The sequence below is a fragment of the Tinamus guttatus genome, unplaced genomic scaffold, assembly GCF_059628265.1.
Source record: "Tinamus guttatus ecotype Peru unplaced genomic scaffold, ASM5962826v1 Tinamus_guttatus_pri_ptg000307l, whole genome shotgun sequence".
Classification (NCBI taxonomy): domain Eukaryota; kingdom Metazoa; phylum Chordata; class Aves; order Tinamiformes; family Tinamidae; genus Tinamus; species Tinamus guttatus.
The window spans coordinates 5,281,688-5,297,358 of NW_028288841.1; the positions used below are offsets into that span (position 1 = coordinate 5,281,688).

A 15,671-nucleotide genomic window follows, 5' to 3' on the forward strand; every position below is an offset into this window, starting at 1 on the left:
TATCCTTTGGCATCTTAAAAAAACATAGCCTTAAGGCAAAGTGTGTGATTTCTTAAAAAAAAAAAATCATTCATTTCAATAAAAATAGATACTATAAGCACACAAATTTGTACATGATTGTAAAATTTCATAAAATACAGTAACCTATTATTAGTTTGCTGACTCTTTACAATATAAAAAAAAGCATTGCTTAAAAAAAAATACATTAACTACATGTGTTTGATTAAAGAACAGTCCTGTTGATAGAAATCAATTATTCATTACTGTATCTTACTATAAGTTTATGGGTGAGAATTTTGGAAAAAAAAAGGCAGAAAAGGAGCCCAGTGAAATATTACTTAATGCAATATTAAAGAGGAAAACTAAAAGGTGAAGATATACTTATTTTAAAGACAGTTGCAAAATTTCTGAAACCATGGCCTTCAGTCATCATGCATTACAAAATAAATCCATCAACAACGATGACTACTTAGAAAAACTCCATTAATCCTTTTCAAAATAGCAACGGGAATGATGCCTTGTGAAACTTTCCACAGCCGCAGCCTCTAGAGTTATTTTTTGGCAACACTGGCCACCGCCTTCTTTGCTGCATCCTCAAGGTCATTTGCGGCTGTGATAGGCAGTCCACTTTCATTGAGAATACGTTGGGCTTCATGAACATTCGTTCCTGAAAAATACCATTAACTCCAATTAGTAACAAATACGGATTAATAGATGAACAACTCCTATGAAATATCTATGAAAGTGCTTAATGCTTCAAAGGAGACACCATTTCAGTTCAAGAACAGATTCAATGAGTAGTTCAGACTGAGCTGAGAGGGAACTCTTGCATTTTGATGGCAGTTTTGGAAGACAGAGAAACGTGATAGGAGTATTTGCATCCACAAGAGCAGCAATCCAACGTCCACCACAGCCACTGAAGATCTCCAGCAAGAGTAGTGGATAATGAATCAAGTATCAAGCATTTAAGACATCCAGAAGATGCACCGGAGAAAATTAAGAAAGTTAACAGAAATGTGCAAAACTGGCTATAATGGACTCAAAGATTTGGCTGATCCTGAGAACATAACTGATTTCCAGGTCTTCAAAATGCTTTTGCCCCTCTCTCCTCTGCTCCTGCACTCACTGTCCCACCTCCAAGAGCTCCATTTGATACCTACAGAGCTTGACTTTAGTCAGAGAAGATGCTTAGTAAAGGAAAAAGCCTTAAGTTAAAAGGTATTTCACGACAGCATACGTCACACTGTTAACACCCACATAAGAGACAGGTGCATAGCTGAACAGGAAGGTTGATTAGAAGAAATGACTGATTGTCACTCGGGTCCTGTCCTGCCGTTATATCCCCAAACGTTCAGTTACAAACAAAAGGGCATTTTTCTAGTTAATTTAAGAATGGAGCGTTACTTGGTTGCACAACGCTCCTGGTGACAGTCCAAGGAGCTACAAAGCTAAATGTGCCATCGATTGCTGCGTGCCTGCCAAGTAGCTCTGCAAACGTAACCGCCGTGCTCATACCCCGTGGCTCCCTCTGCCCTTATCCTGGCCTCCCTCATGGCCCCTTTTCACCCTCGTTTTATTCATTCTTAATGAACTATTCTTAATACAGAACAAATGAACCCTACAAAATGCAAACAGCTTTGATTTTCCTTCCTCTCTCTTTGTCACTAGAATGTTATTAACGTCATCCCAATATTTAACAATCTCTGCTGCCTCAACCGTTTCACCAACACCAAATCTAAAGAACTTTAAGGACATTTGTCTTTTCAAAGGCTACTTCACACTAACCATGAATGTGCCATGACGCTGCTGGGGGATATGAAGATAAGCTGTAATCAGGCTATCTTGGAGGTGGGAGGAGGAAGGAGATAACGAAAGAGAGAAATGCTCTGAATTTTTAATTCCAAATTAGTCTGGACTAACTTGCAGAACTTGGTATGTTTTCAAAACACCCTTTTTCCCCCTGATATTTTTTAAGTATCAGTTTTAGGTCTTGATTCCCTTCTGGGATCCTGTCACGTGAATGAAGGTAGATGAAGCTTCTGACCTTTCTACAACTTCAGTGCCTGAGACTTTCCCCTAATTCCAGCTCATTCCTTTGGGAAAACAAAGCTGCAGGAGGAATCTGGATTTTCCAAACCTTTCTTCATCAGAACCAAGTGTCTGTTTTGATCACAGATACCTTATTCATCAGGGAAGTACTTTGAGGAATATGTTACTGAATAACTGGAATCCATGCCCTGGGATCACATCATTAATCACAAGTACAAGACCCTGAACTGATGCTCTTTAGCAGCATTTCTATCCCTTCGACCACACCAAGTTCCTTGTTCATTTGCCATGTCAAAACACTTAATTACTTTGTAATTCCTAGACCTAGCAAAATGAATTTTAATTATATGTGGAGCTATACACTAATAACACCCTTAATTATTAACCATGCAATGAGCACACTCTGCATTGTGCAGCTTTCCAGAATGCTCACTTTTAAGGGTGAACTTGCCTTTTTTTCTAAAAAAATACATTGTGTCAGGCTTTACAGCGTGCCAGCAGAGCGGAGCGGCCCCTTCCAACCTTGTGCCCAAGGCAGGGCCCCGAGGGGACCCGGGTGGCTTGTGCAGGAAGGTCACAGACACCTGAACCCCCTGGCAGGAGGGGACGCGGCGGGGCAGTAACGTGGGGGCAGGACTCGTCCTATGGAGCTGCCAAGAGCAGCACCCGATTTGAGGTGTTTCAGCCACAAAGTGCTACGTGGCAGCTGGCCACTGCCAGAACAGAGCCGTGCACTGGCAGCAGACACTGCAAAAACTTCTCTGCTAAGTTCCTTACACTTTTACACAGCAATTCCCATTAAGTCCTGAAGGTTTTATCTATTATTTAGATACAAGGGTGATAAAGGTTTAAAATAGATAAGATTTTACAAGATACAGAAAGCATTATGTGGAGAAAGAATGGGAACAGGGAGAACCTTTCCTGGCAATCTTCCCACAAAGAAAAATATTGTACCTTTTGTGATAGCCACATATTTAAAACTAACTTTTGCTCTTTGCTAAGTGGCTGATGTTAATTTACTAACGGGTCAGAATGGGAACAATACATTAGATCTATTTTGCACTGCATCGATTGCTCTACACACTACTTGTCTAACATGCATTAGAAAATCGATACAAACCTCAGTCTACTGAAAAGGATGGGCAGTTTATGCAGAGAAATGGAAATATGAAAGGTGAAAAAATATTTTATAGCTGTTAAAAGCTTAAGGTTACATATTACATTTATTAAATACTTTCTGAATCGGTAGGCCATACAACTAAATGTATTTCCAGCAGGCAGCTCTCTTGCTGTAAATCATCTTTTTTTTTTAAAAAACAAACAAACAAACAAAAAAAAAAACACTGTGGAATTGGGTTTTTCATCCAATAGCAATAGTATTTTAGATAGTTGGACAGCATAGAAACTGCAGTGAGATCTCCCTGAAAACAGAGATAAGAACTTCTAAATTAAATGTAAAAAAAATCAGAAACTTTGAAAAACCTAAAAAAGGTACCTGCTTATCACAGTAGCTGCCGAAATAAACAAACAAATAATCCCACTCCTCTACCAATAACCTCCTGCCACTGGATGGTGTCAGAGAACTGTGAACAGAGCCCCAAACACAGGCTTGTAGAATAACCTGCCCTTCACCTACCCTGTAACTAACTGAAACAAAGTGAAAACCCACAGGACTGAAGGCTGCAGGTCTATTCATTTGCTTGTTTGTTTTAAATCTAACTATTTGCAGAATACCTTTTTCACAAGAAAACGCAGAAAACAGATATGCGTTATTTTTCCTTTTGTCGCAGTGCTGCTCCATGGAAAAACAGGGAAGATGTGATTTCATCAGTATATGCTTTCAGGCTTTTTATTCTAAGCATCCTCCTCCTGAAACCTGGGATCCAAGACAACCTCTGTGTTTATGTACATGCAATATGTCACTTTCATACTCCTATTGGCTCAGAAACTCCGCTACCATTATCAAAGCAAATCTATTTATTTCACTATATAAAATCCTAACAATCAATGCTCCATTTAAGCACGTTTCAATAAATTGTGGGAGTAAATGCTATACATGCTGTCATAAATGAATCAATAGGCATATACAGGTTGAATGAAACCGAATAAAACACTCCCCAGTCTCTACACCAACAAGGTTTTTGGAAACATTCATTAATTTACTTGCATAAAAACACTAAGAAGAGACTAAACTGCCACTGTGTAGGGCTGAGAGCGGGATGACATGCAAGGTTCTGCCACATCATTTCTAGGTTTTCTGTGAAATAAGCCTCAAGGGGAGCAGACACAGATACATACAGCAAGATATGCCCTAAAAAACAGATGATGAGCAAAAAAATCTGTTATGACCAAGTATTTTATAACCTGCAATTTGCAAAAAATGGATGTGATCGCTGTGACCGTGTTGCGCTGCCGGCAGCCGTGGCTCCGGTCCGATACATTGCACGGACGAGCACGTTCAGAGCCAGTTGGCTTTTCTTCGGGTGCAGGTTCAGGTTATGTCATTTCTTTAGACCACAAGATGCAAATTGGGAACTCTAAAGTGTCAAAAATTCGCTGTTGGCCAATAAGCAAAAGGGTTCTAAGTTCATCATTAGCAAACCTCCAAGTCAGCATCTGATTTGAGGTTTGGCTAGTGATGAGCTAAGATCTTTAGTTACTGAATCTGAAGTTTTGGTGGCTTCCCCATTTAGTAGCTGTTAGAATAGACGAGCTTTCACTGCATACTTACAAGAGACAATTAAAATCTTCTCATTCTGTCCACGCCTTCACCATTCTCTATCTTAAATTTCTCCCCAAAGAATATTTTATCTTTTCCTCTGCCCCTTGTTTACATCCTAATTGGGAAATGCTTGATAAGGCATTTAACCTTGTGCCGAACATCGAAACCCAGGATGCCTGGGTAGGCTGACGGGAAGGAAGCTCTAAACGTGACTTTCTGGTATTTGTTTTCTCTTGATAGGCAATTTGGGATGCTAAAATTCACAGACGTACATGCTGAACTGTATTTGTGCTCATGGGCAAACAGTAGAAAGATACACAAGCTGCACTGCTATTTCGCTTGTGTGTAAAAGATTTCTGAATGTATAAAAAAACCCATTTGATTCTGAAGAATACAAAAGGTCACAAATCACACAGCTAAAAATATAATAGGAAATTTGGGATTGAGGCTTTTGAATGGAAGCCAATTTGCTTCTAGCTGCACTTGAACATATTCAGTTACTCTAATTCCTCCCAACTCTTCTTGCCCTATGACCAGAGAAGAGGAGAATTAATTTGTTGAAAGAGAGAGAATGTAAAAATGCCAACATAGGAAGAGAAAAAGTTACAATTCACAGTTCCTTTTACTGCTACCTTTTCATCTAACTTCAAGCTTCATAAATAAGAAACAAATTTTGGCTTACATTCAGCAATCCTAGTTGGTTTCCACAAAACTTAATTGAAATACATAACATGAAAAAAAAATCCTGCATAACAATTGCAGAAGTGAGTTTTATGCCTCTGTAAATGCAGAGTATGTGATTTCTCCATTTGTTTGTGAGTCTTTTAAACAACAATAATCCTGTGTCTCAGCTGGTGAGTTCTATACTGATAAGGCAAGTAAATACACGTAATTATAAAGTTACTATTTTCAAAGAGAAGAGTAATCCTTTCTTTATCCACTGGTAAAACAGCTTGTAATTATTATACAACTGAGAACAAAGATTTGTCCACAAAATCCTGCTAAATCAAGACAGATTTGACTGATTAAAACCCTAGTCACCAAGACATTTGTAATACTGTGCATGTGGCAAACAATCTTTAAAGTGCAGGTCACAAATCTGTTAGATTTATGGGAATAATCATGAACCTTCTGTTGGAAAAAAATGTTCAAAATTGAAATCCAAAAAACCCCATGTTTCTTTTTTCTCTTCTGAAATGTAAAACATGACCAATGATGTTTTAAAATGTCGTGGGTAGCCTTATTACTTCCACAGTACTCGTTATTGATTCAAAATCATTATATGTTTGGATAATGCAGTAACAGTTCAAAGAACAACAATGAAGATGATTAAGAATCCAGAGGGATTGACTTCTGAGGAAAGATTAAAAGAACTATATATATATATATATATATATATATATATATATATAGCTTGGTTGGGTGACTAAGGAGGCAGAGAGAGCAAGAGTTACAAGCTAATATTTTCTAAATCTGAAGGCTGTAAACATCAGAGGTTTTTGTTTAGGATAAACTGATGGGTAACACTAGGAAACACAGATGTATTTGATGTATTGTACTGGGACAGGGGTTCCTAAAGAAAACCTGGTAACTCCATCTCCTGAGTCACCAACTAAAATAGAAAAATCCTAATTCTAAACCTTGTAAAGAGTGGGTACTCATAGGAAGAAGATTACCAAAGGATACTTGCATTAGTATCTGCCTTTTGCAATGCAAAAAACGTTTATGGTTCCTGTATATGATACAGATAAAGTCTCTCAAAGCCATGATAGATAAGGGACTTTTTTTGCCATGACAAAAAGCTAAAGCAACATTGCATGAAAGTGATAAGCAATGAGATTTCATATTCTAAACTGCTCTTGCCTGTAACCAATATCCTTCAGTCTCATTCACATATTAAACTACCTGGTTAAGCTTTACAAGATGCTTAGTGGTAAAAATCCAGTGAAAATCTTTGTAGTTTGTTTCTAATATCTAAGTGGTTTATTTTCTCTCCTAACTACAGCAAAAGGCTACATATGATTTTTTTCCTTAAATCACTTAAACTTCAAACAATCGCAAGTACTCTATTTATATCCTTTAGCTCTGAGGAGAGCAATGCTGTGCTGATTTCACAGCACAAAGAAAAGCCAAAGCACTTTTTCATTCAATGACAGCAGAACCTTCCTTCCTCCTTCAGGATGCATCCCAGAAACGGACAGAATTCCATTGCTGTTACACTAAAGAAAAGCTACCAACTGCCAAGGGGTGCTCTACCTGAGCGCTCCTTCCCCAAACTGAGCAATTCTGGATGCATCCCAAACACTATTCCTACTATTGCCAAATATACTGGTTTCTACTGGATTTTAACTGGATTGGATTTGGGCAGCACAACTCATTATAGTAGCCTCTCTTCCAAGAATACAGTTTCTAGCATCTTTCCTTTAATTATGCTGCTGCAGTATGTTTAAGAAAAGTATGTGGTGCTGGAGGTTTGGCAATAGTGGAATTGCATTCAGTAAAAATTGTTTGAAAAAAATGCTATCCAGTAAATAGAAATGATTTTGATGCAAGTTTCTATTTGAATTGCAAATGTTACAAGCAGAACCATTATGCTTTTTTTGCAAAATGTTATTGCTTCCATTACCACCTGGGTCCAGGAACACAGAAATATGTGAGGAAAGAGAGTGTATTGATTTCAGGTCATTCTAGGGATGCAGAATTGGACATACTCTTATTGTGTTCAACTAAGTCGAGCCTAGAGATCAGAGAAAGTCAAAACAGTTTCTAGTGCATCCAATAGAAGGTTTTTTCCTCACACCATCAGCACTCACCTTCCAGCCTGACCACCAGAGGCACCTTCAGCTCGAGCTCTCGGCAGGCTTTGGTAATGCCGTTGGCTATAATGGCACAGTTCACGATCCCACCAAAGATGTTCACAAGGATGGCCTCGACCTGTAGGGAACAAACAGCAGGAACATGAGGCTTCCTAAACAGTGGTAGAAAACCCAAAGGTGGGGAACAAATTCCCCTCTGTTACGCGGCTCCCTCCCAACGAGGTCTACAAGCCACAGCAGGGCAACCCACTGAACTTCATCCCGAGTCCACTGCTTGGGTAGCCTGGATCAGTGATTAATTGCCTTGGTCTAAATTAGTAAGGCAATTTATGTCATAAAAACATTATTACACAGAAGAAGTTGTTTTTTAATCACAGATTTTTTTTTAATCACAGATTTATCAACAGATTAAACAGTCTGAATTTTGATTTTTTTCTAAGCACTTGAACAGTCATCAGTGACTGGAGCTCAGAAAATGCAGTATGTGAGAGCGAGTGCAAGGACACTCATGAATGCACATGTGTCTATGTAAAGTCTAAGGCCAACCCTGCAGTCTACAATTTATCTGAAGTCCTTAAAAATGAAATAGAGGCACGGATACCTCATAAAACAATTTGCATGAACCCTTTACTATAAACAGCACAGGGGAAAAGGTAAAATACTTGCCCTGACTTGATAAAGAGGAGTAAAATCCTTTCTAATTAACAAGGAAAGACATGTAAAAAAGAGAATTAATTACAGCAGATTAATTGATTACAACCTGAAAAAAACCTGCTTTTTCACTTTCTAGAAACTGGGATTCTTGCATCCAATTCACAGTTAAATCATCTGTCACAACATACCAGGCTTCTGCAGGCACGCTGCCTCCCCAGCTCAAAAGGAACAAGGATGCTACAAAACTCTTCAAATTCAATGTAACAGCAAACACTAAAGTGTACTCAAAGCTAAATAAAGTTAATTTTGCCATAAGGTGGACAGAGCAGAACGCAGCTACAGCAAAATGGCACAGCCCAATGTGCCTCATCAACATAATTCTTCAGGTGTGCAGGGAAGGGAGCGGCGTCAAGGCAGCATATTAATCTGCTACCTTAAGTTAACAACAAGCTATAGAGGGAAGCCTGGTTTAAGCGGGGCACCAAACAGACCCGTGCAGAGATGCACAACGGTTACACTGCTGCTGCTGCTCCTAGACTGGGGATAATCCAGCACGTTTTGGACACTCATCAATAAGCTTCGCCGAGCGTCGCAGGAAAAGCTTCCAGAATCACCCTGGCTTGAAAGAAGATAAAGAGAGAACCGGGTTTGAAGAAGAGCGTCTCGGAGCGGCGCTCGTGCGTGACGCTGACCACGGTCACGCTGACCTCGCTGCGCAGGAGCGGGTTCACCCGGCCCTGCTGCAGCAGCCGCAGCGCCGCGGGGCAGCGCGACGAGCGGCTCCACATGGGCAGGGCGAGCGCGGCCACGCGGGGCAGCGCGACGAGCGGCTCCGCACGGGCAGGACGAGCACATCCGTCCATACGGGGCAGCGCGACGAGCGGCTCCACACGGGCGGGACGAGCGCGGGCGGCCACGCGGGGCAGCGCGACGAGCGGCTCCGCACGGGCAGGACGAGCACATCCGTCCATACGGAGCAGCGCGACGAGCGGCTCCGCACGGGTGGGGCGAGCGCGGCCATGCGGGGCAACACGACGAGCGGCTCCGCACGGGCAGGACGAGCACATCCGTCCATACGGGGCAGCGCGACGAGCGGCTCCGCACGGGTGGGACGAGCGCGGGTGGCCACGCGGGGCAGCGCGACGAGCGGCTCCACATGGGCAGGATGAGCACATCCGTCCATACGGAGCAGCGCGACGAGCGGCTCCCACGGCAGCCACGAGCGCGGCCTGGACGCTCACCAGGGCCGGGAGCGTCGCCGTCCACCGCCGGGCAACGAAAAACAGCAGGGAAGGGACAAGCGCTGCCGCCTCCTCTCAAGCTTCTTACTAAAAGAAAACTTTCATCTAGTTTGCCAATACCGATCTGCTAGGATGCTTTGGCTCCTATTCCTTCCTTCCTATTTCCCTTCAACTCTCCTTATTTTTTATCTACTCTTGGCATCCCGATACTAAAAACAAAATTATATCTTGGAGATTGTCAAAGTACAAAACATCATCAATGTTACACAAACAGCAATAATTAATAATACGTTCCCTTAAACATCCCACTACCCAAATTTCTCCCTCTGGAATTAGGTATCATGATACAACTGTTACACTTTATACAGTGCAATGTTAAGAGGTAAAACAAGAGATAAAACAGAGCCTTTCAACCTCTCAGTACGTTGTGGCAGGGAGACACCCATGCAAAGGGCACTGATACCAGACTACCCTGCAGTGGTGACGTTCACAGCAGAACAGGCCACAGACACAGCTCTGTCCCTCCCAATACATGTGCCCAATTTGGGGACACGGCACCAGGCACGTGGCAGGCCCACGTAAGCGAGTGCGTTTACATTATCAGAGATGAGCAGGATTTTGAGCCCAGTGCAGATATTTTAATTCCTAACACAGACATTCTCATATAAGGATCTGCTTTGCAGCTTTCAAGCTGCATTCTAATCAGGGCTTCTAATCCATTGGCAGCTAAAGGAAAAAAATGTTGGAAGAAATTAGATGCAGCTGGGGTAATTGGTGATTGTATCCTTGGCTTTAATAAAAAAATACTCTTAAATTAGAGAGAAGTCTAAAAGGATTCAATCAATAAGAAACTGAGTCAGGTAGAGAATTCAATCTTGAGTTTCATTGTAATCTTACAAATAAGCGAACAGATCAGTCCCAATGATGCAGAGATTCACTTCGACTCTGCTGAAATTTGTGAGCAATGTTTACATTTGCTTCTGTAGCTCGAGCAGATCTTGCGTTTCCAGCCTGAAAGGATTTTAACATTCAGACCCAGTAGGGGGATGAAAGGGTTTTTGCTATTTCATGTGCAAGGAGAATGCACAATCTCTACATGTACAGGTTCCAAGGAAAATTAACCTCCTATTGCATATCAGGACCAGCTCCTATTCACATGCTCAGCATCTAACACATACAGGACATGCTAAATATATACTAAGAAGCTTACCTGCTGGTATTATAATCACCATTTCTGCCATTTCGTATTTCAACACTATTTCAGCAACATTATTAACAAAACATACGATAGCAGTACATGCACAGGCTAGGCACTACGCATCTTCCAGAACAGGCAACAGATACGCTTCCAAATACGACATGCACCTACATGCAGACACCCAACATAGCCTTTGTGCTGTTTATATATACATATAAAAGTCACATCTATCTATAGCTGCATATATGCATAATCTATATTGTTTAATTAATAATAGCATAGTTTTAAGTGAGTTACTCTTTTTCTCAGTCACTCAGTAGGTGACAATGCTTACAACCCTACTTTGAGTATCTGGCATCAAGAAAAAAACCAAAACCAAAAAGAAAACAAAAGCCCACAACATCCAAAAGCTCTTCTGCATTAATAGAAGCAATTGTGCTAAGAGATTAGTGCTACAGTTGTATTGGATCACTGACATAATCCAAAAGGCTGCTAAGCTCCAAACAACTAAGAACATTGCAGGTACAGGAAAAGGACACTTTTAGTGTACTGGCTTATGGTCCAAAAATTAAATACAGCATGCACAACTTTAATAAATTTTTCTCTTTTTCCCCCCCGCCCCCCATAGTGTTCTTGGTCTAACAAAATGCACAATGACATCTGATCACGATACACTTCAGGATAAACACAAGCAGCATCTCTAAAAGATTTCACCTTTCTTAATGCCCATTTATAAATCTATACGTGGGACGTCTAGATGTCTGCAGTCTCGTCTACTGAATATCCTTCAATTTCTGCACTAATAATACAAATTCTGTGCACCAAAATAGAGAGGACGGAAACTTGATACTTGGAAATTGCTATTTCTCCTTCATTTGCCATCTTTGTTCCTACCACAGAGGGATTGGAAGCGACTTTGGATGTGCAATCCGAACTGCACACAAGCGTGTGGCTCCGAATGTCACCTACAGCCGGAGCTGGAATGGCAGGCAGCAGCCCTGCCCCGAGCACCAAGGGCTGGATTTTAAAGCGTAGGCCTCCTTGGAGAGCTATTGACAGTGCACAGCAGAATATAAGCATTTAACAAAATGTTTATCTCCTAACAAGATGTTTCCATATGTACGACGTACAGCTAACTCAAACCCCATTTATTGCAACATTCAGACCCCCTGAATCCAAGTTTCTGCCAGCGTGTGTCTTAGGAGATCTTTCCAAAGGTCATTAACACATCTGATGACAGCAGGAAACCCTTTTCACCTATTTTCAGTGCCCGACTGCGCGTGCTGCCTACTACCTAAACATGCACACAGACACACACACGTATGCTCACATCATGAGCTATAAATATTATTATAAAATTACCAATATTATCTCCAATCTTGCTGTAAATTGTTCCTCTGAAGCTCAGCCTATTTATTTTAAAACAAGCTATTCAGCACCATCAGTAAAAACTACACCTGCAGCAAATTAAAAAGCTACCCTAGCAAAGAAGTTGCTTACTGTTTGCTTTGATTAAAATCTGAAAAAAACCACACCTCTACATCCCAAGCTAACTAAATGCGTTTATTGATCACTCCTAACTCCTTCATTAGCTAAAGATGTACCTGTGCACTATGAAGCAAGCTGCATTTGTTGGGTTTTCTACTCTGGGATATCTCAGGTCTCATATACATGGGAAGGATGGATGTGCAGGGCACAGGGGCAAACTCGGCCTTGCCTGGATGCCGGGGGTTTTGTGATGTGCACGGCATGGACAAGCCACTACCGTTTTATATTTCCATCCTCATCTTCAGAGGTACCTCAGCTCCCAGCTAAGAGGAAGGCCACCCACTGCTTCTCCAAGTCAGATATTCAGGTTGCAGTTCTGCATTGGAAAGATGCTTTCGCCTTTACACAAGTGACATGTGAGTGGTGCCTTCCCCACGCATTCCTCTTGCTTCTGTTTTTCAGATAGTCTGTAGCTCTTATTACTTTCACTAACAAAGTAGTATATCTTGAGCCTCGCCTCTCAGAAAGCAGGTCTCCTTGTTATGTGCTTTGCAGAGAAATGGAGACATTTCAGTGTGAGCCAAGGACACTCAGCACCATGTAATAAAACACTGCCCCCATGCACTTAAGCATCTTAATCTTTCTGCTCCAACTGGTAAGTCAGATATGAATATTTTTACATAAGGATAACCTGGACTGCAGGTTAAACATGACTTTTCTTATCCACTCTTGAAAATCTGTTTGAAATCCACTAGATTTTTATATCAGGTACCGTTTATGGCTTCCTGCAAACAAAGCTTGAACACCATTGCATCAGAGCAGCATCAAAAACTTAGAAAACAGAGAAATAATTGCTTGGAATATCCACTAGAGGACAGTGCAATGCAATGTGGAAGGGGAATAGAAAAAAAAAACCTCCTTTGGAGAGAAGAGCAGGGTTATTTTTTCTATTTAAAGCCAAACTATCTCATTTTACTTTACAAAAACGAGGCAGAATATTATTTTGCCTCTTTGGGATGGAACTTTCAAAGTCTGAAGGTGATAAATATAAGCAGAATGAGTCATCTAAAAGGGAAGCAAGAAAGCTTACAGTCAGGCAAAAAAATATCAATATAAGGCAATTCTGAATGTTTTTGACTAATTTAAAATGGGTCAAGGTTTAAAATTCATTAGTAATGCAGCATTATGCCAACAGCAGCAGAGGAACTCTTGATGAAATCCCAGAAAAAAATTCAGATTTTCTGGCCAGAGGGACTGGGTGACAGGTAGAAAAAGGGGATTAAATATTCTCCCAAACACATTTTTGAGGGGTAAATCAACTCCTCAAGAATTCAGGTCTCAGCGAGAGTGAAGCCCTGGTTCTGCCACGTCCACCTGTGGGCAGGTTAAGCCCTTTCCTTGGATGCCTGCTGAGATGCCCAGCACTGAGCTGGGGCAAGTCCTTTTCGTAATGGGACTCCTCCCGCACCAAGTAAAGAGTTCTGAACGCAACGTTTTTGCAAAATCAAAACCTTGCAGCAACTTCAGCTTCTGATGAGCTCATTCAATGATCTCTCTAATCCTTCCTGCTTAGATTAAATTCAGAATCTAGAACACAATCCAATTTTATCGGCTTTTGCTGGTTTGAAAATGCAATGATCACGCTCTGGGGGACCAGACTATGGTTGTCAACCTTTAACAGGGTGAGAAAAAAATTCAGGCAGGAGGAACTCTGCAGCATATAAATCAGATAAACCACTATGAACACTTCCATAGATGGATTTTGTCCCATTCCACTGTGGCTGGGACATAACAAAACAAAAATTTAAGGGGTTCAGAGGTTATTTTGTTAATGGAATGAGACAAAACAAGGACTGGCAGACAGTGCACCACAGCACAATATTGCAGACGCTCTCTGGAAAGCATCCTGCAAGCCAAGCGCCAGCAGCCGGCGGTTTGGGAGCGGGAAGATCCAGGTCTCTGCACACCCTCCTCTTCAACCTCCAGACTATTACGGCAGGCAGCAGAGTGACGGGGATTGAGGAGCCCGTGCAGCGAGGCGAGCCTTGCAGGGGGGAGCTCGGGGCCACCTCGCTGCCTGCAGGACGTGCCCCGGTCACAGGCCCCGGCACAAGCGCGTCCGTCACCACCCGTCCTCGGGCAGCCCCGGACGCCGCTGCCTCGGGTGCCTCCATGGAGTTGGACACCAACCCTGAGGTGCTGCCGACCCCTCTGGTGCCACGTGGGTCGGTCCCCACGCAGGAGCCACCTTCACCCTGTTAATGCAGGCCCCGCACCCGGAATTACCTTGAGCGACAGGCGGACGAGCGCCTGCAGCCACACACACACCTTCCTCACCGGCAGAAAGCAGTTCCCAGCTGCAATCCTTATTGTTGAATAACAAGCAAGGGGTAAGGGGGGAAAGAAAATTGTTGAGACCCCAACATACTATTTTAAGTATATTTGAGAACGTGGTCACCAGCTTTTAGTACTGCTTTGGGGCTGACATGCCTCTGGCAGTTCTAAAAACTGCTGTATTTTGGGTGTCAGTGTGAGACACTGAGTTTTCTATCAGAATGTGGATGTGTGTACAAAGAGTAGCACATCAATTAAATTTGTTCCATCTATCATTTTAGTATCTGAGCTCCAACAAGACCCAGCCCTTGAAGATCTAATCAAAATAAAACTTTACTAATATAGCTGGCTACCTACCTTACTGCACATCGCAGGGAGAAGAGAGCAGGCGACATCAGCTCTGGTGCCCCAGGTGAAGGCGTTTCTAGAATGGTTCTAAGCTCTATTATTCTCAATTTTCCAGCTGTCTCCCCAGAACAAAGGGGTCTTACCCATGAGACATTTTATGCTGGCAAAACCCAGACACAGCTGGGCCCATCACCTTGTAGGCATATTGGGAACTCTTCAGCCATTAAGTACTTCGGGGATTCATCCTGCTTCTTTGTACCATACTAACTAATAGGTTACAGGTTCCCTCCTAATTCCCTGATCCTGCAGCATTTATACAGTGCCCTGATTGCAAATCGCTCGTTCAAAACTGTGAAAGTTTCATATTAATATTGATCTAATATTTGTCAAATTTTGCCTCTGCATTTCATCTCAGTTTCTCAGGGCAACTGCACTATGGGCTGTTTTTGACCTTCTTAAAATGTTTTAAGTTCAAGTTAGGTTTCTGATAAACAATAATCAATTATTGTAATCATTAATTTAATTTCAAAAATGCATTTACGCAATATGACACAACAGGTAGCGCATGTTCCTGCTGTTTCAGCAGTATGTTATGGCCTGGGGTTCAGCTGTGCAGTTTCATCATGTTAAAATGCAATAGGCCAAATGATTTTAAATTGTTTGTTCTCAAAAAAAGCCCCAAAACCCACCACAAAAGGCAGTATTCCTCTAAAGACAGGACCTGGAGAATATCCATGCATGATAAAAATGGAACTAGCAACGTACACATCCATGGGTGCTGACAGATATTTTTTTCTTTTTAATAGTAAATTAACAGTACT

The 15,671-nt window shown here is 41.8% G+C and overlaps 1 protein-coding gene across 1 annotated transcript in view; it reads right to left on the minus strand.

Moving 5' to 3' along the window:
• Positions 1-527: 527 nt before the first annotated feature.
• The window catches only part of SUCLG2 (succinate-CoA ligase GDP-forming subunit beta), a 103,348-nt gene continuing 88,204 nt past the window's right edge, over positions 528-15,671 (minus strand). Inside the window, exons 10-11 of the mRNA XM_088528309.1 lie at positions 7,585-7,705; positions 528-667 (exon numbers count right to left, since the gene is read on the minus strand). Of these exons, the coding sequence (XP_088384435.1) occupies positions 552-667; positions 7,585-7,705 (237 nt within the window). The 3' untranslated portion in view covers positions 528-551. The remainder of the gene's footprint in view (positions 668-7,584; positions 7,706-15,671) is intronic.